The 24,217-nt window shown below is 47.0% G+C and overlaps 1 protein-coding gene and 1 long non-coding RNA gene across 3 annotated transcripts; one reads left to right on the forward strand and one right to left on the reverse strand.

Annotated features, from left to right (window-relative positions):
• Positions 1 to 1,218: 1,218 nt before the first annotated feature.
• Positions 1,219 to 24,217, reverse strand: LOC310851171 (aldo-keto reductase 1B-like). Its single transcript, XM_083753388.1, has 10 exons — positions 23,748 to 24,217; positions 12,870 to 13,037; positions 12,015 to 12,131; positions 10,076 to 10,153; positions 9,254 to 9,370; positions 8,498 to 8,604; positions 7,323 to 7,410; positions 4,515 to 4,598; positions 3,304 to 3,392; positions 1,219 to 1,795 (listed from the first exon to the last, which is right to left on the reverse strand). Exons 1-10 carry the CDS (start codon positions 23,817 to 23,819, stop codon positions 1,753 to 1,755), a joined length of 963 nt encoding a protein of 320 aa, XP_083609514.1. The 5' UTR covers positions 23,820 to 24,217; the 3' UTR covers positions 1,219 to 1,752.
• Positions 5,125 to 12,929, forward strand: LOC310851256. Of its 2 annotated transcripts, XR_014567657.1 has the most exons (4): positions 5,125 to 6,955; positions 8,338 to 8,476; positions 12,398 to 12,461; positions 12,789 to 12,929. It is a non-coding gene; the product is annotated as an uncharacterized lncRNA (long non-coding RNA). The 2 variants fall into 2 exon arrangements; XR_014567658.1 differs by lacking the exon at positions 5,125 to 6,955 and having other exon boundaries at positions 7,417 to 8,476.

Raw genomic sequence — 24,217 nt, forward strand, 5'->3', positions numbered from 1 at the left:
TGAAATTCCCTGTTGCAAAATGTGCCTAGAACAATGGGAGTTTCGAACACTGAACTTGACCCAGGGGATACTGTTTCTGGCAGCAGCAGACCTTGGTTTGTAACAGGCCTTCCATCCCCTGCTGTTTGGACTGGGGTCCACTGTAAGCAAAATCAAGTTCTGCTTAGCAACACTAGGAGGCAGTGTTGCCCTAAGCAGGAACCACAAAGGCTGCAGTTGGAGGTACATTCAACATCCCAGGCTGCCTTTTTGATAAAAGGACTGGAAGAAGCAAAGGCTGCAATTCTTCTTTACTTCCTCACAAAGGATTGCTTGTCCCAGCACAGTACAGAAAAGAGCATGGTTTCAAACTTGCTGTTGAACAAACACCTCTAACTCTGCCATTTACACTATTTAAATGAACATACGACCACAGCCCCTTTTCCCAGCTCAGCATTGGTCCTTGGCTGCATAAATGGTCAAAGCCCTGCTGAATGTGTGGAATACCGAGGTAACAGTTCTGCTCCTATGCCTTGACGCTTATGCTTGTGGCTGCAGCTTCTGCTATATAGAAACCAGTCCTTCCGAATGCTGATAATGCTTTTTAGACTGAGGCGTTAGCTACTATTTCTGTAACAGGTCAGAGACTCGGTCCAATCATACCTGCTTTAGCCTCAAGTTAAATCTCTAAACTCTACAAATAAAGGTAAAGGGACCCCTGACCATTAGGTCCAGTCGTGGCCGACTCTGGGGTTGTGGAGCTCATCTCGCTTTCTTGGCCGAAGAAGCCAGCGTACAGCTTCCGGGTCATGTGGCCAGCATGACTAAGCCGCTTCTGGCAAACCAGAGGAGCGCACGGAAACGCCGTTTACCTTCCCACTGGAGCGGTACCTACTTGCACTTTGACATGAAAAGTCAAATAATTCTGTATTAATTATGTTATGTACTGAAGTTCTCACCCTGGGCCAGAGGGGGATACTGTAGATCGTTATGCAAATAAGGGATCGAAAGTGACGTTCAGTGATCGGATAGTTTTAGAAAATTGTTACAGTTACGTTGTACTGGAGCTCTATATAAGCAGGCTGACTGAACCCTTCAGTTCAGTTCTGTTCTGGCCTCTGAATAAACAAGAGCTGTTTGAAGCATCGCTATGTCATCTGATATGTTCACCCACAACTTAACAAATTACAAATCAGAAATAAAGTGAAGTTGCAAATAAGTCATGAGACTCGTGTAATCTTACTATGGGAGAATATTTTAATTTTTTTCATTCAGTGAACTTTCAGAGTGGGGAAAATGGAACACACAACATTAACCCTCACCCCAAGCATACAGAACTTTTCAAACTGCAGGTGCGATGCAGAAAGCTGAGCGTGCATATAAAGTCAAGCATTTAAACTCCAACATGTGGGGCAGGGCAGAGGTGGGGCTAGCTGTTTACTTGGGGGTGGGGCTAGACTCCCCGGGGGTGGCACGGTGATGTCACCCCCCTCAGGGATGACACCTAGGGCAGGCCGCCCACACCTGTCGCACCCCCTTCCTCTGCCAGTGGGGCAGGGTCAATTCCAGCGGAAGCAGAAGCATCAGATCTCACTGCAGACAAACCACTCGTCCTCATTTCACTTATGCCCCTTGAGACACAGGGAGGACATGGAGCAGTCGGCCTTGGGAGAGCAGAATCAACTCGCTTTGGTTAGATACGAAATGCAGAAGCCATCTCCATTATTTCCATGCCTTGAAGCCCGGGAGGGGTGAGCGCTGTTGCTTGCAGAATCACTCATCCTTGGTAAAAGGGTAGTGCTTATGGGTCCCCATCCTGCACGGAAAAGCAACACTCCTTAAATCACTGAAAGCCCTGCAGCATCTTCTACCTAAAAGCTTTGCTGTGAGTGCTGGTCGTTCCTCCAGGCAGAGGGCCTTCTTGGTAGTGGCACCTGCCCTGTGGCACGCCCTCCCATCAGATGTCAAGGAAATAAACAACTATCTGACTTTTAGAAGACATCTGAAGGCAGCCCTCTTTAGGGATGTTTTTAATGTTTGATGTTTTATTGTATTTTTAATATTTTGTTGGAAGCCGCCCAGAGTGGCTGGGGAAACCCAGCCAGACGGACGGGGTATAAATAATTATTATGATGATTCCAAAACAAAAAAACCGCTGGTTGTTCCTACCACATACAGCTGTTTCCAAATATAAACAATGCTTACAAAGCCTCGTGTCTGCGTGAAGATGCTAAAGTTAAGTGTGGCAGCATCTACCCTCTGGAACTCCCTGCCCGTTAATATCAGGCAGGCAACTTGGCTGTGCTCTTTTTGGCTCCTGCTAGAAACATATTTGTTTAGACAAGGCTAACCAGACATGTAGAATGTTGCTGTGCGTTTTAATCTGTTTTTGGTTTATTGCTGGTTTTATCTTATGAATGTTTTAAGGAGTTGTTGTTACTGATAGTTTTTTTTTTGTTTGTTTTCTCTCTCTTGTAAACCACTTTGAGGTTTTTGGTGTGTGTTTTTAACAATCAAGCGAGGTACAAAATTTATGAAATAAATAAACAAAGCACCCAACAAAGGTAGTGCTGCCTCCTGTGGTTTTGAGTTGCAGAACGCTCACCCAAAAAGTTGGCCACCCCATGTGAGTTCTGAGGTCGAGGCTCTGCTTAGTCTTTCCCAGCTGCGTTGCCCAGTGGCATAGCGTGGGGGGTGCAGGGGAGGCCGGCCGCACTGGACGCAACATCTGGGGGTTAGGGGGCGCAAATCCACGGGTTAGGGGGCGCAAATTACTTGCCTTGCCCCGGGTGCTGACAACCCACGCTACGCCACTGGCGTTGCCCGTGGCCTCACGTGAGGCCACTGAACACTTGAGTTGCTGGCTCTGGCAAATCTGATGAATGCAGTGGGTGGGTTTATCGCTAAGGAGCTGTGGCCCATCTTCATTGGCCAATCTGACTGTCAGCAACCTCATGAGCCAGAGAGAGCTCAGGAAAGCCACATTTCCCCCATTTACAGGTCAAACAGAGGCCAATGTGGGTGTTTCATCCACCTAGGCAGCACCTTTGCTCTCCATGTTGTGCTGGGAAGGCAATGTGGTGTAGTGGTTAGAGCGTTGGACTAGGACCTGGGAGACCATGGTTCAAATCCCCACTCAGCCATAAGTGACCACGTGCCAATCACTGCCTCTCAGCTTAACGTACCTCACAGGGTTGTTGTGGGGATTAAATGGGGATTAAAGATACTTTGAGCATCTTTAAGAAAAAGGTGAGATATAAGGCAATAAAATAATTACATGTTGCACACCCTAAAGTGTCTGATATTTTCAGCACACAGACTCACCCTAAGATGTCCCAGGCCACAGCTCGTGCCCCACAGTGCAGCGATTCCAGCTTTTTCATTTCTTCATCCGTCAGTCGGAAATCAAAAACCTGTAAAAGAAGAGAAGCAATGACTTTTGCTTGGAAATACTTGGCTTGGCACTGTGCAAGTAGGTGCAGTCTTTGAAAAGGAGAAAATCCCAAAGGATCTGAGGCCTGATATCCAAGACAGAAACTTTAAACCCCCTTACTTTCAAGTTGGTAGTGAAGATATTAATTGATTTTTTAAAAACAGCTTTCTCCTGCACCCCAACTACCTTTTGACACCAGTGTCAGAGGGAGGCAAATTATGCGGGGTTATAAGAGACTTTCACAACCCATGCTCCAAAACTCATTGAAAACTCAGTGTTTGCCCTTACATTTGGCTGAGGTTACAAAGGCGAACCCCTCTCTCTCTTTTGTAATATAAATAAATGGCCATTTTAAGTTGATATTGTTTAACTGTGATACTGGTCTTTTTGGGTGATAACCATCTAAGCAATTTCCACTAAAATTAATGGACGTACTTAGCCATGTCCATTAATTTCCAGTTTATCTGCTCGGAATACAAGATAGTTGAATTATGGATCATGGCATTTCAAGATCTAGCTTAATGCTGCATTTTTATATTTATTTTCATGCGAATTTAAAATATGTGGTATACTCTCAGTGCTTAATAGTCCAAAGGAACAAATATTTATTTTTTTATATATATAAATTTTTATTAAGTTTTTCTTTAACAAATAATTTTGACAACCATGTTTACCAATTTACAGTTTTTGAACTTCCACCAGTACCTCCTTCAATCATCAATTTTTCATATCTTTACACATTTTCTATGTAGTATTGCCGATTTGATAATAACCTTCCATCTCAGTTTCTTTCTTACAATATACCTTGGTTTATCACAAAGCCTCTTTAAAACCCATTAGCGTTGTCTGTTCATCACATACAGTTTTCAGATATTCCGTAAACTTTCCCCAGTTTGGGGGGAGGCAAAGGAACAAATATTTAAATAATCAAGTACACTTTTTCAAAAGAAGAGCTTTGATATCTATGGGCTTACTCGCTCCTTAACAGCAACACGATTCATACTTCAAGTAGCATCCTAAACTTTGGCCCTTTAAGCCTCCAGTCTGCAGCATCTTGAAGCATATAAAGGTGTTAGCAGAAAGAGCTTGACGTCTACTTTACCTTTGAATTCTCAATGATGTGAGCAGGTGTTTGGCTTTTTGGAATAGTGGCGATGCCACTCTGAATGTTGAAGCGGATCAGAATCTGTGGAGACATTGGCGATAAGGAGAGACTGGTCATCGTTTGGACCCTCCATGTACTTGCTGTGTCCGGGAACTGGCAATATTCATGTAATGGTTCTAGGGGTTGCTCGTGCGTAAATCGACGCCACACCTGGCTGGGTTACCTGAGTGAACCCTTTCTGTCCGGACAGCCACTCACTCGTGGCTGTCTCAATCGCTGGCAGAATCCATCAGTGGGCGTTTCTTGAACTTCTTCCAGCAAAGAAGCTCTTTGACGCCTAGTCGCCGCCTACTCTCCCTGCGCAGAAGCCTTCAGCGCAGGGAAGCTTTGGGCTGCGGAGGACCCATGCTCTCCCTGCTGGTCTCCGGCGAGGAGTCATGGAGCCTCCTCTCCGATTCCCCCATATGCCCCCCCTTTTCCACTGGTGCTACGCTGATTTCCTTCCCCAGAAGATGGGCTGCTTCTCTCCCTCCCGGGATGCTCTCCGGAACCCCTCTGGAGCCCTCCCTCTCCCTCTGGTTCCGATGGCAGTTCCCTGACAATTCATCATCACAAACATGGACACCTGCCTTTTTCAAGAGCCAGGACCACCAACCCAGTTTGCCTTGAACCAGCTGCCCTCACCCAGGGGACGGTCAGTGCCCCCCCCCACTGTCAACACTACAGCTACCACAAAGGCCTTGCAAATATTTTTACTGAGCCTTCACTGTAAGCACTTCATGTCTGTGTTTTTAAACAGAAAAGGGAGGTGGTTAGAAATAAATATTATTGATAATAATAATATAGCCTGCCAGCATATGTCCATGGATATTGTTAGTGATGCATGAATAGAAGCAGTCACTGTCTCTGTAGGTACAATCCCCGGCCTCTCTGGGTACAGCTGAGAGATACCTCTGCCTGGATACTGCTGGCCAGTGTTGCCAGTACAGTGGTACCTCGGGTTAAGAACTTAATTCATTCTGGAGGTCTGTTCTTAACCTGAGGTACCATTTTAGCTAATGGGGCCTCCCGCTGCCATCGCACAATTTCTGTTCTCATTCTGAAGCAAAGCTCTTAACCTGAGGTACTATTTCTGGGTTATTGGAGTCTGTAACCTGAAGCATCTGTAACCTGAGGTACCACTGTACTGAGCTAGATGGAGCAATGGTCTGACTCTGTGAAAGGCAGATTTGCTTATCTTCCTTTGTCAGTTGTAGAAAAAGCTTCCCCCACCTGGTGACCTGGGAGAGATTCTTACTCATGTCCCCGAGATACTGCAAGTAGCAGTTATGCAGTGCCGGTCAATTCCGCTTCCATGTAAGAATCTACCATCCCCTTCCTATCTTAGTGCTACAGCTTCTGTGCCCTGGTGCATCCTTGTGAATATTTGGAGCTGTTTTATATACAGGATCAGATGAGATGATGTAGCCCAATATCATCTGCTTTGCCCACAGAGTATTTCCGAGTTTTGCTATCCGATCTTTTAACTGAGGTGTCAGGGACTGAACATGGGAGCTTCTTCGTGTGTGAAATCTACACACATACAAAAAATGGTCTGAAAATGTTGTTTTTTTAAAGTGCTTTTAAAAATACATTGAATTTTCCCCAAGGCTCGTCATCGCCATCCAGTGTCACACTGTATATTGCACTTAAAGCACACTTAAAATGTTTTATTTGCAGCTGTATATCTGAGTCTATGGTCCCTCCCCAATCCTTAGACCAACAACAAAGGCCGTTCCTTGCCCCTGCACTGACTTCAGAGAGCAAAGGCACAAAGAGAGGGGGTTTAGGAAGGGGCCTTCTAGAGGTCCACCAAAGTCAGAGCCTGACCAACGTCCTGAAGCTGTTTATTAGGAGGCCATTCAGGAAGAAGCATTCTAAGAGGCATTATGGTGTTTTGTTATGTTTTTAAAAATGTTTTACTGGATTTTTTTAAATTGTTGTTTCTAACTCACGTGAAGCCCTAGAAGTAGCTCAAGAAAAACTGCACATGCAATAAGAACCATGATAAAAACAGCTATTTTGTTCAATAAACCTTGTGGACTCACGTATTCACGACACTTTTGCTTCCATTATCTCTATCATACGACTCTTTTAAATGTAATCAGTCGCATGCTGAACGAAGGAGAAACTGTCTGACTGGATGTTAACTCAGCCGACAACAGCTTTCAGCAATTTGAACCATCTCAGATAAGCAGGGCTTTGACTTTGAGGCGATCTCCTTCCCTTGGAAGTTACAGCTTGTCAAGGCAAGGACTGGTTGAAATTGCCTAGTCAGGGCAGTGGTCTTCCACAAAGGGCAACAGCATCCTGGTTATGCAATGTCAGCTTGCCGGCCACGTAACTTGGGCCTTCGTCAACAAAGAGACTTGGGCTGAACAACTAACGGCAGGAAAATGGTAAGTACTTTAGAGACGCAGACATTTTGAGGGAAAGGGCTCTGCAGACCCCAGCGAACTGCCCTCCAATGCCCTCCTCCAGCCATCCCTCTGGGCTAATAGGCTGGCTGGCTAGTTAGAGGAAACAATCTTTGCAGCGCTTGAGTGGCTGTGTTGCATGATTGGGAATTATTTGACAAGCAAAATTAATACAACACTTTCGAAACTGGTACCATTGCCTTGCTCTCTGTATTCCCCACCCACCTCTGATCTTGGGTCGTAACTCCTGATACAAGCAGCCAACTTGCAAAAAAGGAGAAGTTTTCTGTTTGAACAGGTACCATTTGCACACACCTCCACCCACACCTCCACACCTGGAACACTTTACCTGAGCTGGGGATTTCCCATGCTTCTTAGCAATCTCCTTCACCACAGGGTCCTCCATGCCATTCTTAGGATCCAGAGGACCTGGAGGGCTAGAGGGGAAAGAGCCTTTCAAACTAAGGCTGTTTTTCTTTTGCATTTTCAATCAATTCGTTTTTTAAGTGTCTATGCCTCCCTTCCAAAGGAGCCTGGGGCTATCAGCATGTGGATTAAGCAACCAAAGCTTTAGCTAATTAATCTGGAGGGGGGAGGGTTGAGAGAGGGGAAATATCTTAATTGATAGGTCTGGTTTTCAATCTACTCTGCTTGTGCTGAATGTTTGTAGCAATGAATTAAAGAGAAAATGAGGTTATTAGAGGTCTAACAGATGGTTGTTTTTGTTTATCAAATTACAAGTCATCTTCCCTTTCCTTGTTGTCTCAAGAAGAGTAATATGAACACACATTTGAATCTAATCAGCTGATTAATCATCTGCTTTTTAACTCAGTAAATCAAGTCACAACACCTTTGAGGAGTTGACTGCTCCAGTGATTCTGGTTTTGTAGCTTTTACATGCAAGAGCTGACCAGATTGGGGGACGGGGACACTTCCTTCACTCCCAACAGCTCAGTGCAAGCGAGGATGTCCTAAAGATGTCTCCACTCCACCTGGTCCTTTATTCTAGGAATGAAGCTCCACTGGAGAACTGTGTCCTGACGTAACTCAGGGTGCCTCCAGACTCTCGCTATTTTTCAGGAGGGGTTCAAGCACACCCCCAAACTGTAGGGGTGTGTCTGCACCATTAAAGTGAGTTGAAAGGTTCTGTTGCCCTAGCACAACAATCCACTTTAAAGCGGGGGGTTGTTTGCTGGGGGAGGTTTGCAACATGGTGAGGATGGGAAAGTGTGGCGTGACCAAATGACACGTGGAAAGAGGGACTGGGATGGAGGCAGGGCGCTTATTGTCATATAAATATCCAACCCAAAGAAAACAGAATGAATGCTCAATAGAGACTGGGTATAATCTATTCTCTGCCATAGGCTGTGCAGGGAAATCAGGACGCATGCCAAGTCCACAAGCCACCTGCAGAGGCCCTTCTTCGCAGGCTAGCCATCCCACCTCCAACCTGGTATTGCCTGCCAGAGGAACTACTGAAGATGCAAACAGGGGGCCCTTAAGGTACAAAAGACAGTGTCTTACAAGGGACGCTTGGGGGATGTCAAGGGGCTGTATCCTGTGAGGGCCATCTTTTTGGCCTTGGTGAAAGCAATCAGCGTGCACTGGACCTGGTATACGTGCCGCTCCACCTGTGGAGGAAAGAGAGAGAGCCTAGAGCATGGGTAGGCAAACTAACAGAAGAGGTTGCTGGACCTATCAGGCAAGCTTTTTTGTAAGACAAAGACCTTAGCTGGCCACTTAAGTGTCCTCATTAGCATCCCAAAAGAACGGGCTAGGTTGAAAGAACTACAAGTGATGGTGGGCCTTTCCTCCACCTGCTCACTAGCTGCTAGGTAAGAGAACAGTAGCCAGAGTGTGAGAGACAGAGCTGAGCTGGAAGCAGGCTGGAAGATGGAGAAACAGAGACCAGCTTGCTCTGTGCTGGATCCAAAGCTGTGACTCATGGAGAAGCAAGATCTGTTGGGGTGCTGATGCTGTGAGCTCCTCCATCTTATGCTCAGGTTGTATAGATGTGCAAATTACACCATACATCCTAAAAACACCACAAGGAAACCAAACCCGGGCTACGCACATGGAACCCCTGGAGTCTCTCCCTGCTTGGAGAGTGGGGTGGCACATATCAATAAAGCCAGGGAGCAAATGCTGGGAGCTTCTAAGGCCACCAGGTGCATCCTCAAGCAAGTGGGAATTTGAACCCATGGCCAAGGCTGTCTAACATGGCCTCCCTCTTATTGGATGCAATTCTGACACTTCCAAATGGAAGAAGAAGAAGGATACCTGGAGAACATCTGGCTTAATCCTTGCGATGGAGAGCAGCCGCTCCAACTGGCACTGGTTGAAGTTGGCCACCCCAATAGACTTCACCAGGCCTTCATCCACCAGCTTCTCCATAGCCTGCAAGAAAAGGGACAAGTCCAAAAGTTTAAGAGCAGTTGGTCCCTGGCTAAGGGTGATGGGAGTTGTAGTCCAAAACATCTGCAGGGCACCAGGTCGGCAAAGGTCACTCTAGAGGCAACAGGGACATGGGAGGGAAGAAGATCCGGTTGTGTTTTCTCTACACACGATGGCTGGTAGACAAAGGTGTGAAGTGGTAGCCCTGTGTGTTTTGAGGTTGCGTGGGCTGTGAAGAAAGGCCCCAACCTGCCCCCGCCATTTCTCTAGGCTAGTCTGTCACTTATCTCCTGCCAGTCTCTGCAAAAATGGTGCTTAGGAGGCCTGTGGGAGAGGTGCAGGACCTGACCAACAAACTCAGCGTCTTACTGGTCAGAAGTCACAACCCTCCAAAGATGGGGGGGGGGAGAGACTTTAGAAAGGTGAGCTGCCCTCGCAGCATTGTTCTCTCCCACCACCAGGGATCCAAGCTGGACTTTCTAAAAAGCCACCTGTGTTTCTTGCTTACTATGATTCTGTGTATGAACTAGTCCCTAGGACAGGAACAAGACAATGTAAGGCTAGCCATGACTACCTGGAAGTGAGGCCCACTGAATTCAGTGGGGCTTACTGCCAAGTCAGGAGCCCCTTTCCTTGGCGGTGTCTCTGTCAGCAGGACTCTGATCCAGCAGGCAACTTGTGGCAAGAGGCACAGTGGTTGTCGCTTACCTTCCACGTGTCCACGTAATCGACATCAGTCTGCAGAACCTTCCCATCCTTCTGGGGCAAGGTATCACCCTTGACGTTCTACACGAAGGAGAATGAGAGCATGAGGGGGGGGGGAGAGAGACTGTGCTAGCCATCAAAGCATGCCCTCCCCCCAGCAGGTGTACCTAAGTTCCCTTGCGCCCTTGGCAAGGAGACGTATCGGTGCCAGTGGCATAGTGTGGGTTGCCAGGGCTCGGGGCAAGGCAAGTATTGTTTCCCCCTGACCCACGGACCATGAGCACTCCCTGAGTCCACCAGTCCAGTACTGAATAAAGTCAATGAAAGACTCTACCACAAAGACTTCTTATCTTATCTTCAATGTGCACAGATTGAACCCCTTGAGACCTTTGCCCCAGCAGCACCCCCCACTCACCTCTGCAGCACCCCAGAGACCAGCAGCACCAGCTGGCAATGGGGGAGAGCAGTGTGGGGTGGAGCTCCTTGGCACCACCTGCCGATGGGCTGGGACGAAGGGGCAACGGCTCAGCAACCTACCCAAGGGGCAGTCGTGGTGCCCCATGAGCGTTGAGCATGGCAGAGAGCAGGACAGAGGATTGGTCAGCAACGGGTATCTTTCTAAAGCTCATGTGGAAGGTGCCCTAGCAACTGGGCACCGCCAAAATCCGCTCCTCAATCTGCCCACATGAACTTTGGGAGATGTTCTGCGTGAGGGGGAGAGTGCACTGCTTTTTATTATTCTTTATTTATTTTTCTTTTGAACTTTTGCACCCTGCCAGTGACTTCCTCCACAGCCATGGGGGGTGGGGCCGCTCTGCTCCCCCTCCCCTCCCCCTCCTCATCTGTCGGTCTGCTTGCCTGGTCGCCTGCCTTCCCGGGGCACCCCCCTCCCTAATGCTCCCACGCTTTGGCCCCCTATTGCCACCCGCACCCCCCGCTATTTAAAAGGACATTCCATGTGCTTTTAAATGTGTTTGTGGAGGGGCGTTATGGGTTTTCCTTGTTCTTGTCTTTATTATGTATTTTGTGTACTGCCCTGAGATCTTTGGATGAAGGGGCAGTATATAAATTTAATAGATCAATAATCAAATAGAATGTGAACTGATTGGAGCACCAATGTATTTGGTCATGCAAAATGCGGTACACAAACAGGCCACCGCCACCACGATGGAATGCAGCAGGATCATCTTGCTGCCACCAGGTGGCACCTGCTTCCCTCCTGATGAACCTGAGACACAGATTATTCCTCTAGCACAGAGCTTTCCAAGCTTCTCATGTCGGTGTGACACTTTTTAGACATGCGTCATTCAGTTTTGCATCATTCGGTGACATGGCAATTCAGTTTTACAAGCAAACCAGAGGTTAAACCCCTTTCCAGCCTCAGGAGCAGCACGGGGAGCATTCATGTGGCATATTTACACACTGCAGCCGACACACGAACGTGTCGCGACACACAGTTTGGAAAGCTCTGCTCGAGCAAGAGCCATACTGAAATGAACGGGACACGACTGCCGGCCTCTTGCACGGGTCCTGTTCATTTCTGCAAGGCTTGTGCAGAGGAGCCGCCCCATGGTTCACTCTCCATGGGGCAGATCTGCCTGCATATTGCTTCATTGCTTCAGGTGAGCCCCACCTGTGAATATCCAAACTTCCCACACCGAACCTGCCAGCAGACCAAAGGCAGCCTTCATTCTGCGTTGCAAGTCTCGGTGCTACTGAGACGTACGAAACGCAAATAGACATAAATGCCCCTGAGCAGATGCAGAGTGCATTTCCCTGACTCCTGTGTGTCCCCCCTGCCCCCACCAACTTGGCTCAGTCAAGGACTATTGGGTGGGGGGCTTCCAGATTAGATAGAGCAGGGCATTTCCAGAGAGATCTTTCTGGGGAAACAGCTGGAAGAATGAGCTGCTCAGCACAGCCAGGCGGACTTCCATTTCACCTTAATGCCCATGGGAGAGTGCATCAGGTACAGATCCAGGTAATCAAGGCGCAGCAGCTTCAGGGTTTCCAGGAGAGCTGGCTTCACATCTTCAGGAGCGTGGTAGCTATTCCACAGCTGCCAAAGGAAGAGCATTCAAGTGAGGCTGAGGAGATATGCAATTTAGAACATCAGAGGTGCATTGTGTCTGGATCAGGCCAGAGGCCCCTCTGGGACAGCAGCCCTCCTTGCTGTTCTTCTTCCTCAGAGCATCTCAGGACACAGGCCGTCTCCCCAACCAGAATTTGTGCATGTCTAAAAGTTTGCATGAATTCAAAATAATTGGAAATTTCATTTGCATATTGCTGTATTTATTTATTTTTTAAAGGCTTTTCCCCCCAAAGGCTTAAATACGATGGTGGGAGCTTCTCTGGAAAAACACGAGACAAATGAGGAGCAATAAACAAGGTAAACTTCCTTGCCTTTGTATCTACCAAATGATGGGAAAAGAACCATCTGAAGGCAGCCCTGTTTAGGGAAGCTTTTAATGTTTGACGGACTATTGTATTTTAATATTTTGTTGGTAGCCGCCCAGAGTGGCTGGGGAAACCCAGCCAGATTGGTGGGGTATAAATAATATTTTATTATTATTATTATTATTATTATTATTATTATTATTATTATTATTATTATTATTTTATATAACCAAGATGCAAATTTGGATATCCAGTCTCTGAAATTTGAACTTGAAGCTCTGAACTAGAAACTTCAGACTTTTGGATTTTGCTTTCAAAGCTTATTTCAGACCCAGCCTCCCCCAGGGACTTGTATTCATAGCTTCACAGCTTCTTGGCAGCGGCAGCAGCAGCAGCTCACCTTACTGACAATAAAAAGGTCCTCTCTCTTCACTAGCCCTTCCTTCAACACTTTCTCGAAAGCTTCCCCGATGGCCCCCTCGTTGTCGTAAAAGTAGGCACAGTCGATATGCCGGTAGCCGTTTTTTATCGCCACTTCAATGGCCCCCTGGACGATACCTGGAGGAGACTGACAGGAAGAGAAGACTTCGTTTGACCCTTGGAAATGCAGATATCATGCCCTCAACACCCACCTTTCACAAACACACATGGAAAGCAGAGGTGATGCCTGGAAGTGAGAGAGGAAGTCAGGGTTTAAGTGCAATACATAATAAATAAAAGCAGTAAAAAAAATTGATTGGAAATCATTTGGCATCTCAGACCGTCTTTCACAGGAGGTTTTTACACAGTGGTTGGATGGCCATCTGTCAGAGATTCCTTAGTTGTGATTTCTGCATCGCAGGGGGCTGGATTAGATGGTCCCTGGGTGTCCCACCCAATTTTAGGATTCCATGATGCTATGACTAATCTAGCACAGCACAGCACAGTTGCTGGAAAAGACAGAAAAAGCACTGAGTGGTCCACCAAGACCACTGAGCAAGTTTCAAGTGGTCTGAGACAAGGAGACTTCAAGAATTAAAAATCAACATGAACATTTAGCGTGATGGATGGGCTGCCTGCTGTCTCCAACCCCAAATCCACAGTCCCTATGACCACCTGAATTAAGCTCATGGGCAGCTGTTGCTGCTGCCTGGACCACAGCTTGGGAAGCCCTGTGCCAGGTTACAAACACGTGGGCACTGGCCAGCAACCATTAATTCTGAAATAATCTGGTTGATCTTTCAGGAAATTATGGAACAAACCTAAGCCTTTCCCTCGGTGAGTTGTATAAAGGGAGACACACAGCAGTCATTTGTTGGCCTAGAACCACACTTGCAGGGTTCTCCAATTCAACCCCTTGCAATGCACAGATCTCAGCTAAAGAATCCTGTTAAAGACTTAAGCAGTCAGGTGCTCTGTGGGCATGATCCGACATCCTGAGCAGCGTAAATGGACGTCTAAACTGGGGAGGGGTAAACACTGCAGGTAAACAGCCCTTTTTGTGGCCAGATTTAAGGGAACCACCCATGGTCTGTGGAGGAAAAAGAACCAGAAGAAGCAAGAGTCAGACTTGGATGAATTAACTGGACGCCAAAACACCTGTCCGCCCGTTGAGAGGGGTGTACACAAGGGCTGGGTACTATTTATTTTCCTTGTTAAGCAATAACTTGATAGCACAATCCATTATCTTGAACTCGCCCTTTTCCATTTCACGCCAACAAGGGCTGGATGAGAATTTGAGCTCTGCCTATTTGAACAGAGAAGAAAGGCTTTATTTGCCTTGTGGCCGAGTCCCTCAGGCAACCCCAGCTCTCAGGCAAGGCGAGGCGCAGGAAGGTGCTCTGAAGAAACACCCACAACCCCCTGCCCCAGCCAGGCTCCCTTGCTTTGCACCTTTTCTGGTCTTATCAGCCAGGCTCAGTTGTCCTGCCTCACAAGAAGGAAAGAGGCAAGAGTTCAAATGAAAGCCAATGTGGTGTAGTGGTTAGAGCATCAGACAAGGCCCAGGGCTTGAATCCCCACTCCGCCACGAAGCTCCCTGGGTATCCTTGGAGGCCAGCCACTGCCTCTCAGTCTAACCTACTTCACAGGGCTGTTGTGAAGAAGGGGAGAACTGGGTAGATCACCTTGAGCTCATTGGAGGAAACAGTGGTATATAAATGCAATAAAAAAAATAAAAATAAAAATAATATAACCCCAAGCCATTATTAGGCCAATAGGCTTAATTAGGTCAACCAAAACAACACAAAATAGTCATAGAATCATAGAATGATAGAGTTGGAAGAGACCACAAGGGCCATCGAGTCCAACCCCCTGCCAAGCAGGAAACACCATCAGAGCTCTCCTGACATATGGTTGTCAAGCCTCTGCTTAAAGACCTCCAAAGAAGGAGACTCCACCACACTCCTTGGCAGCAAATTCCACTGTCGAACAGCTCTTACTGTCAGGAAGTTCTTCCTAATGTTTAGGTGGAATCTTCTTTCTTGTAGTTTGGAACCATTGCTCTGTGTCCGCTTCTCTGGAGCAACAGAAAACAACCTTTCTCCCTCCTCTATGTGACATGTATGTATGAAACCTTTTGAGAACTCCAGAAAGAAGAGGTGTGACAGCCATCTTCAAATATATAAAGGGCTGTTACATGAAAGAAACTTGTTTTCTCCTGGTTCTGGAAGGTGGGACTTTAACCAATGGTTTCAAGTGACAAGTGTACAATAGTGGTTACTTGATGTGACATTGTAATGGGGGGCCCCACCAAAAGTTTGGAGAAAGTGCTGTAGGCGTCAGTCACAAAATGGCTGCCCTGGAGGTGTAGCACAGCACAAAATGGCTGCCACATGTGAAAGAGCAGAATAGAGAGACAGGAGGACCACATCTTTGTGTGGGCATGCTCTCCCCAGCACAGCCTTCTTCCTCAACGGGTTGGAAGGAACCTACATCAGCTGCCACACTTGTGGGAAGGTGGACACCCAGTGCCAATCCTGGCAACCAGTGAAAGGAAGGCTTCGCTAAGGGGGCATGCTGTTGGATTGGCTGAGGCTGTGCAAACAGGATCTGAGTAGGAAGAATAAATGACCTCTTGTGCATTGTGAATTTTTGAGGAGATATATACTAAGATGCATGAAACATGCTGCTTGGCACACTGGTGTCCATGGGCACTGTGTTGATGACGCCTGTTGCATGACCTCTGCCCAAAGCAATTGTTGTTCAATAAGCAATGGACATAATTGAGACAAGATGGCCTTTTGGCTCCCTCCCAACTCTACAATTTGATGTTTCTATATCCTCCTCAAAGACTTTGTGCAAACAAATGAGGATGAAAGCTCAAGAAACAGGTCATCTGGATGTGATCTAAGAGAGCTGGCTTCTGCCAAAGATTCTCTCATAGAGGTAGAGGACATTCCTTCCATGCCTCCCTCTCAGAACTCCCTGCTCCCCGGGGGAGAGGAAGGGTTAGGCCAATGTAAGTCGCTTGTGCAGATGTGCCCTCAGGTGGCTTTCTCTCAAGAAGTTTCACAGCTGGCTCAACGCTCCACTTAGCTTGCAGGGTGTGGATGGGATTAAGCTGGCAGAACAGTCGTCACATGCCTCTGCCTGTGGCTGTGATCTTGGCATGATAACGCCCAACGGAGATGGCTGCCAGCTTTGCAGAACAAGGAAGCATTGAGCGAGAGGTTGGGCAGGCTGGCTCTGTGTTGGAGGCACAGATGCTGCCCGTTCGAGGCAGCCTCAGGGCTGGCAACGTGGCCAGGGGCCTTGCGTGACACGGCAGAGGCCGCCTCCTGTAAACAACCAGGCTGGGAGGTTGGCCTTCATCTGCATTTCAACTTTTGTCTGAACATTAGTCTGGGTGGAAACTGAAATAACGGGGAACATGTGCCAGGAATTTGGGGTGCAGATTTAAGCCAAATGGTTTGAGCAAGAAAGGGGCCTTCACCCCGGAGGCACAGCTGAGGAAGCAGCTTGCAAGAACTAGCCATGGCAGATACCTCCTCCTTCCCAGCCCACCTCATTCTGACTGCGAGGGTTCTCCACCCTAGAGAGAGACAGTCAACTCATGACTTGCGCAGGGGGTTAGGTTTTGAGATTGTGTGTAAAGCTGAAATTGAGTGTAGCTAGAACCACTCCAGAACCGCCCCTGCATGACCAACCCTACTTTTGTGTAGCCAGTGCACCAAACAGGCCTTGTCCCACCCACCCCGGTGCAAAGCAGCAAGGTTTTAAGCTCTTCACCTCTTCACCTTGCTTCCCAGGCTCTGGGAAGCTCCCAGAGCCCAGTAAGCAAGCCTGAGAGATGAAAAGCAATCACTGTGGCAGGAAAGCCCACAGTGGAAAGAGATTTTAATCTTTCTGACCTGCCAAGTTTGTGAAGCTGCAATTGTGCAAGTCAAATGCAAGCTAGTTGCAAGCAAGGACTGTACATCATTTACAAAGTGCTGTGCATTAGACTTGCCCCACCCCACAACCCTGTGAGGGAGACTGCAACCGACTGGGTTGATTAACTTGATTTAACAATCTTATTGTCATCCTTTTTAAATGTTGTGAGCTGCCCTGGAAATGCTTGATAAATTTATATTTATCAGATGAACAAAAGAAGAAGAAGAAGTGAAATAAGCAATGAGAGGAGAGAGAGAGAGAGGATCTTGTCCTATTCTTACCAGAAGCCACACCATGTGTCATAAGTGTTTGTACCTCTGGGATACCTCAAGGAATCACACAGTGCATTGCTTATCAGGCTTCCTCAAACTCGGTCCTCCAGATGTTTTGAGACTACAATTCCCATCATCCCTGACCACTGGTCCTGCTAGCTAGGGATCATGGGAGTTGTAGGCCAAGAACATCTGGAGGGCCAAGTCTGAGGAAGCCTGACTAAGATTGTGTCCCACTTAATGGGCACTCTGGCAGATATGGCTCCCTTTCTGTTGAGATGGCGCAACCAACCGTTTCCTATTCTGCGGTGGGCGGACAGTTGGAGTCCTCTCATGAGGAAGCCACTGGAAGCATAACAAGGTTTCCCAGTTTGCAGAACCCAGCCTTGTATGACTGCAGCTGGCTTCACCTGCTGCACACATATAAGAACATCAGAAGAGCCTGCTGGATCGGGCCCATCAAGTCCAACATCCTGCTCTCACAGTGGCCAACCAGATGCCGGCGGGAAACCAGCAAGCAGGAATGGAGCGCAAGAGGCCTCTCCTCTCCTGTGGTTTCCAGCAACTAGTCTTCAAAAGCATTGCTGCCTCTGACCATGAAGGCAGAGGCTAGCCATCCTGGCTAGCAGCCATTGATAGCCCTTTCCATCCTGACTTTCTCTAATCCTTTTTTAAAGCCATCCAAAATGGTGGTCATCCCTGCCTCCTGTGGGAGCCAGTGCCATAATTTAACTCTGTGCTGCGTGAAGAAGTTTCCCCCCTCTCTGCATCTCAGCTAGATTAAATTGGTTATGCATCAGGGAACGGTGGGGGAGGGAACTGAAGCTTCCAAGCCTCCCATCTGGGCTTAATTTTGGGCTTGGCCTCAGGAAATACAACTCGAAACCTGTGTCAGTCAAGTGAATGGCATCTTAATTCTGAATTGTGGAACGGAGCCAGTGGAAGCCCTTTGTGTGGGAGGACAAGAACAAATACACAATTTTCTGCAAAATGCATAACATTAAGGCAGGCCCCTTGGCCGCAAAGAAAAAAGTTTTGCTGCTCATAATAAGTTCTTCAAAAGTCCAAATGGACCGTTTGGGAATTTCCAGTGTTTGTAAAATGAATTCAAGAGCCCTGTAGATTAGAACTTTCAAGGGGTTTAAAAAGAAAGGACTTATCTGCCTTTCTGTAAGAACTGGCACTTTGGAAAATTTGGACAACCTGATCTGCTCAGAAGTCAGTCCCACCAATTTAAATGATACTCAACTCCAACATGTGTATTTAAATCATAGAATTGTAGAGTTGGAAGGGAACCCAAAGGACATCTAATCCAACCCATTGCAATGAAGGAATACACAGCTTTAAAATCCCTGACAGAAGGCCATCCAGTCTCTATTTAAAAACCTCCAATGAAAGTCCACCACCTTCCTAAAGTTTAGTCAGAACCTCCATTCTTGTAATTTGAAGCCATTGGTTCTGGAGCAGCAGAAACCAAGCTTGCTCCATCTTCCGTCTGACAGCCTTTTAGATGTTTGGAGATGACCATCACAGCACCTCTCAGTCTTTTCTTCTCCAGGCTAGACATACCTAAACATACACCTGTTTTGCATTTCCCACGTGTTAATACTCATTGACTAGAATGTAAAATATGATTTTGCAAGAGGCCCTGTTCACCCTGCATTAAGAACAATCACTTGATTATGCAGGGAGCGCACAAGAGACTCATTGATACTTTGAGCATCATGGGTAAAAATATTTGTAAAAGGTTTTTTAATAATAAAACACACTACTATTTAATTAGATGTACAAACATAAGAAAAAGACCCGCCAATATAACCACAATCAGATTCTAAATATGTATCCTTAATGTACATAAGAAACCACTTTAGAACATACTTCTAAAAAACAAATGTGAATAGATTTACTGTGAAATAGATATTGATTATTGCCTTTTGGAACACCTGTTTGCAAACTCTGCACATCTGGTTTTTTCCTCTCCATTGTACATTTTGTATAATTCATTCTTCTTTTGCATTTTTTTTTTAAAAATAATGTGCTTAAACAGATTAGAATTTACCAGCTCTGTAACTTTGCAGTAACTTAAAGTTAAAAGCATTGAATAAACCACTGTTCTCTGAGTATCACCCAGACCCAAGAAACCATTCACTAACTCTACCCATTGTTTGTGTGTGTGTGTGTGTGTGTGTGTGTGTGTATACTGGGAATGTGTATGGCTGTGTGAATGTGGCCCCAACCACTTTTGGATCTGACTCTGTCCATCCCTATTCCATTCAGGTAATCTGACCCTCTGCCTGAAAGTGGTCCCTCTCCCTCCCCCCACCATAATCCTTTCACATATTTATTTCATTTAAGTTGACTGTAGCCCACAAACCGTAGTTCACCTCACATCACGCCCAGTCCCTGTTACCCTAAGCCTGCCCACCAAAAACTGCCCCAAAGCTGCCGCCATTCTTTGATGTCTTTGTTAAGAAGACCCTCTTTCTCTCTTTTTCGGATGTCCCAGCGAGCCTGACTTCAATTTGCCAAGCAGGCAAGACGTCTGCTTTGCGTTATGCTGTTCTCAAAGGCAGAACGTAAGTGGGTTTGTTTTTTTGTCCTGAAAGAAGTCCTGCCTGGAGCCAGGTTTATGCCGACTGGAAGAAATTTTGTGTTTGTGTAAACAAAGGAAATTGGTATTCTGGCAAGGAGGGGAGAGGAGTGGCTGGCGTAAATAATGCTGAGCTGGGGGGGGAGGCAAGGAGCCCATTTACTGAAGAACCCAGACTAAAACACCCCTCTTCTGCCAGAGTTTCTTCTTGAATTAAGAATGGCTTATTTATCACAGGATGACCAGGGGAGGAATGGACTTCTTTATTTTATGTTCTTGCCCTATAGATTTCATAAGGTTGTTCTTGCTGATTTTATATAGTTTAATGATGCAGGCTGCCCTGAAATTAGTTTTATGGTGTACAGTGGTACCTCGGGTTACAGACACTTCAGGTTATATACGCTTCAGGTTACAGACTCCGCTAACCCAGAAATAGTAGCTTGGGTTAAGAACTTTGCTTCAGGATGAGAATAGAAATCATGCTCCAGCGGCACAGCGGCAGCAGGAGGCCCCATTAGCTAAAGTGGTGCTTCAGGTTAAGAACAGTTTCAGGTTAAGAACGGACCTCTGGAACGAATTAGGTACGTAACCAGAGATACCACTGTATATCCGACACCCTCCACTATAAAAACTAGCAGCCTGGGCCTGAAAGAGATGCCCGCCCTTGTGCCACAAAGCACCTTAGGTTGGGCCAAATCAACTTCAGTGAGCAATTTCATGGCAAAGAAGAGGACCAGTGTCTGCCAGCCATGGTGGGCATGTGCTGTCTCCGGTATTGGAGGTGGGGTGCCTGTCTCTTCTAGAGAACCTGCCTTTTGTTCCCGCAGTGGTGTCCAAACCTTTTTCAAAGAGGGCCAGATTTGATGAAGTGAAGAGCCATGAGGGCCAACCAGAGTTGTTGACCTTTTTTTTTTTAAGGATTGAAGTTGTTGAGGTTTTTGTAGGATTTTACAGGGGCCAGATTAAACCAACTGGCGGGCCGGATCAGGCCCCCGAAACCGACTTTGGACATGCCTGCTGGAGGATTTAAAGCGTAAAGAAAAGTTATGGGGACAATGTGGCCTACCCCACAGGGCTGTTGGAGTATTGGAACAGCCTTGGTCACGATATAAGAGCTATCTAACTGCATTCTGAGCGGCTTGACGAAGCTGACCTTTGGGATTCTTTCCAACTTTACAGTTATATGATTCACGGTAATATTTGCTGGGGTCACCGCCAGCTGTCAGGGGTGTTGATGTGCCTCCTCTGCAATGCTGTGCTTGGCTGTTCCTTCCCCTAAAGGACGGGAGACAGGGAGGGTGGATGTTCCCGAGCTCAGCCGGGGCTTGGTCGCCTGGGGCGAAGTAGGGGCCTTTCTGTTGGACAAGGAAGGTGGCCAGCCGCTGGTTCCTCTCCTCGCCTTCCCCTGCCTTGCCCCAAGGCACTTCCCGGCTGCCCAGGATGGGATAAGATTTCCAGAGCGAAATGTTTCTTATTTCCTCTCTCCGTCCAGCCAACGGACTGCTCCCACCTGCAGAGGTCTGGCTCTTCTGGACAGGGAGAGCTGCTGCGGGGCAAGATGGGGCTGGTGAAAGTTGCCAACTTGCCCCGAATGCAGCATGTCTGGGAGGGGCCTGTTCCCCCTCCAGAGCAGTTTTTCCAAACAGGGCACCCCCCACCCAGATCATAGCTGTCAACCTTCCCTTTTTTTTGCGGGAAATTCCCTTATTCCAGCGGCGTTTCCCGCTGCTTCCCCGGATTGTTAGATATCCCATAGACTGTCCCCGGGACAGGGGAGGCTGCTGATCCCTCATTTTCAAGGCTGCTGATCTCCTATTTTCAAATCTGAAAGTTCAGAGCTTTGGCCCAGATGTGCTGTACTGTTTTTAACATCTGCATTTTAATAACAGGTAGGTAGCCGTGTTGGTCTGCCGTAGTCGAAACAAGCAAAAAAACCCTTCCAGTAGCACCTTAGAGACCAACTAAGTTTGGTATTGGTATGAGCTTAGTTGGTCTCTAAGGTGCTACTAGAAGGAATTTATTTTATTTTGCATTTTACTAGTTTGTTTTAGAGCTTGGTTACTTTTCAACGATCGTCTTCTATAACTTTTTGTCTTTTATCTGTGTCATTTTAATTTGGGCAAGTCACTTTGAGTCCCAGCCTGGGGGAAAGGATATGGATAATTATAACGGTGGTTACAATTGCAGCCCCAGCTTCCAACAGACCCATCTGGCAGGGCCAGGATGGCTAGCAATGGAGAGGTGTTTTAGTCCCCCAAACAGGCAGAGGGCATCCGATTGAGGAATGGGGGCGTGCTTGTAAGCCACCTCCCAAAGCGGATTCGTTTTGCTTTGCAATGCACCCCCCCCCCGCACTGTTATCATTAAAAACCACAACGCATTCTGTTCTTTAGGTTAAAGGACCACTAAGAAAGTTCTTTGTCACCTGTTATCAAAAGCTCAAAATGAGCATCAATAGCATGGGAACTGCTAAGCTGTGCTCACCAGCAAAATCATGCTTTGGGCATTAGAGATAGGATTCTCAGCTGCCACTTTGGAGATTGGGGGTGGATGGGATTCAACTTCAGATCATTGGTTCCCAAACTTTTTTGGGCCACTGGGCCCTTGGTTCCATGAACTCATCTCCCGTGCCCCCCACCGTGTCCTATAAAAATGCATGAAGGCAGCAAACCTCCTTTCTCCTTTCCTCCCAGCAAGTATTCAAAGGTAGACTGTCCCTGAACATGGAAGCTCCACCAATCCTTCATGAATTTGGGGGGAGTTTTTTTTTCCCTTACCCAAAGCTATCTAAGCTGGTGGCCTCTATTGAATCTTGTAGTAGAGTAAAAGCTCTGTCTTCCTACAATAAACCATCCAGATTTTTTCTTAGTCAACTTATTTGCTAAACTCAGAAGTCTCTCCCCTCCCTCCAAAGTTCAGAACAGGGATGGCTAACTTCTAGTCTGCAAGATTATAAAAATCATTTTTAAAAAATTATATACCACTTGGTTATAGTAAAGCTTCCAAATAGTTTACAAGGAATATTAAAATTATTAACAGAAAACAGTTTCCCTCGCAGCTAGCTCATCCCTTCACCACCCACAAAAGATCACAGCTACAGGTAAGAACTTGAGAGTCAGCGTGGAGTAATGGTTAGAGTATTGGACTAGAACCTGCAAGAGACCTGGGTTCGAATCCCCACTCGGTCATGAAGCTCACTGGGTGACTTTGGGGGGCAGTGACTGCCTCTCAGCCTAAGCTCCCTTGCAGGGTTGCTGTGGGGGTTAAATGAGGAGAGGGGGAACCACGCTCTGCCACCTTGAGCTCCACAGATAAAGGGGGGGGATATAAATGCAGTAAATAAAACAATAATAAGTAAGAAGATGGTGGCTGCTGGACCAGACCAATGGCCCACCTAGTCCAGCATCCCATTCTCCCAGATGCCTCTAGGAAACCCACAAGTGGGGAATGAGCACAAGAGCCCTCTTTCCATTCCTAATGCCCCCCAAGCATTTGCACTGGCTCCCCATCCTCCTGAACCCTCAAATCCCAGCTCGATCACTGAGATCATCTGCAGGAACATCACTGGCCATTCCTCAAGTTGGTGAGGTGCACCTGACAACAGCAAGGAGCTGAGCCTTTAGTCTCATTGGCCTGGTGCTGTGGAACTCTCTGCCACAAGAGATTCAGCAGGTGCCTTCTGTGCCAACTTCTAAGTGCCTGCTGAAAACTTTACTTCCCTGCCAGGCCTATGCAAGGCAAGTAAGAATCCTTATTTCCAAAACAGTTCACCGATTTCTGATTTAAACTTTTTAAAATGTGGTTTTGATTGTGTGGTTTAACATTCAATTGCTGTAAATGGCTCCGATAGCTTTTCTGGATAGTGGTATGTAAATGCCTTTGTAAATAAATAAAACAAACTGCCACTGACTGAGGAAAAGCGCATTTCTCTCAAGAGAATCCCATAGCCACCCCTAAATTGGGAGAAAGTTTTGAGAAGGTCTGGCTCTCAGCCTCCCAACCAGTTTCCTGACAGCGAGAGAGGAACAACAATTTGGATGCGCAAAGCATCTTTTTTGCTTACCAGCCAGGTGCCCAGGCCCAGCTGCGGCATCTTCCTGCCGGAAGGCAGAGTCAGGAACGTAGTGGAAGCCATTGCGACTCTTCGGAGTTTGGTTTCTCTCAGCTGTTGCCTTTCACCGTTCCAGGCGCTGGGTTTTTATGCACGAGATCCAGGAAACTGGGGGATTTGCAACACCCACATGCTCCCCAGTCATTGGCTACGTTTTCAGCCAATGCAAGGCTGGAGGATGAAAACTTTTACATAACTATCTAAAGCTGGACCGTGAAGCCCCACCCTTCAAAAAACATAAAGACCTTATACATTTTAGGTGGGATGTGTGCATGTGACGGCATGCCTGCGAGGGTCAGTGAATCATTGAATGGTAGAGTTGAAAAGGACCCCATTGGTCATCTAGTCCAACGCCCTGCAAAGCAGGAATCACAATGAAAGAGAGAAAGCTTTGTGCTTGCATGCATGTGTGTGTTTGCATT

Source organism: Podarcis gaigeae (genome assembly GCF_964106915.1).
Source record: "Podarcis gaigeae genome assembly, chromosome: 8".
Taxonomy (NCBI): Eukaryota; Metazoa; Chordata; class Lepidosauria; order Squamata; family Lacertidae; genus Podarcis; species Podarcis gaigeae.

Bases quoted from the DNA above. Each gene is read 5' to 3' on its own strand.
- LOC310851171 (XM_083753388.1), bottom strand. From the start codon at position 23,819: ATGGCTTCCACTACGTTCCTGACTCTGCCTTCCGGCAGGAAGATGCCG. The intron at 12,132-12,869 runs GTGAGCTGCTGC...TTCCTTTGGCAG, and splicing joins ACCTTTTTATTGTCAGTAAG to CTGTGGAATAGCTACCACGC. The intron at 9,371-10,075 runs GTAAGCGACAAC...CTTTTCTTGCAG, and splicing joins ATTACGTGGACACGTGGAAG to GCTATGGAGAAGCTGGTGGA.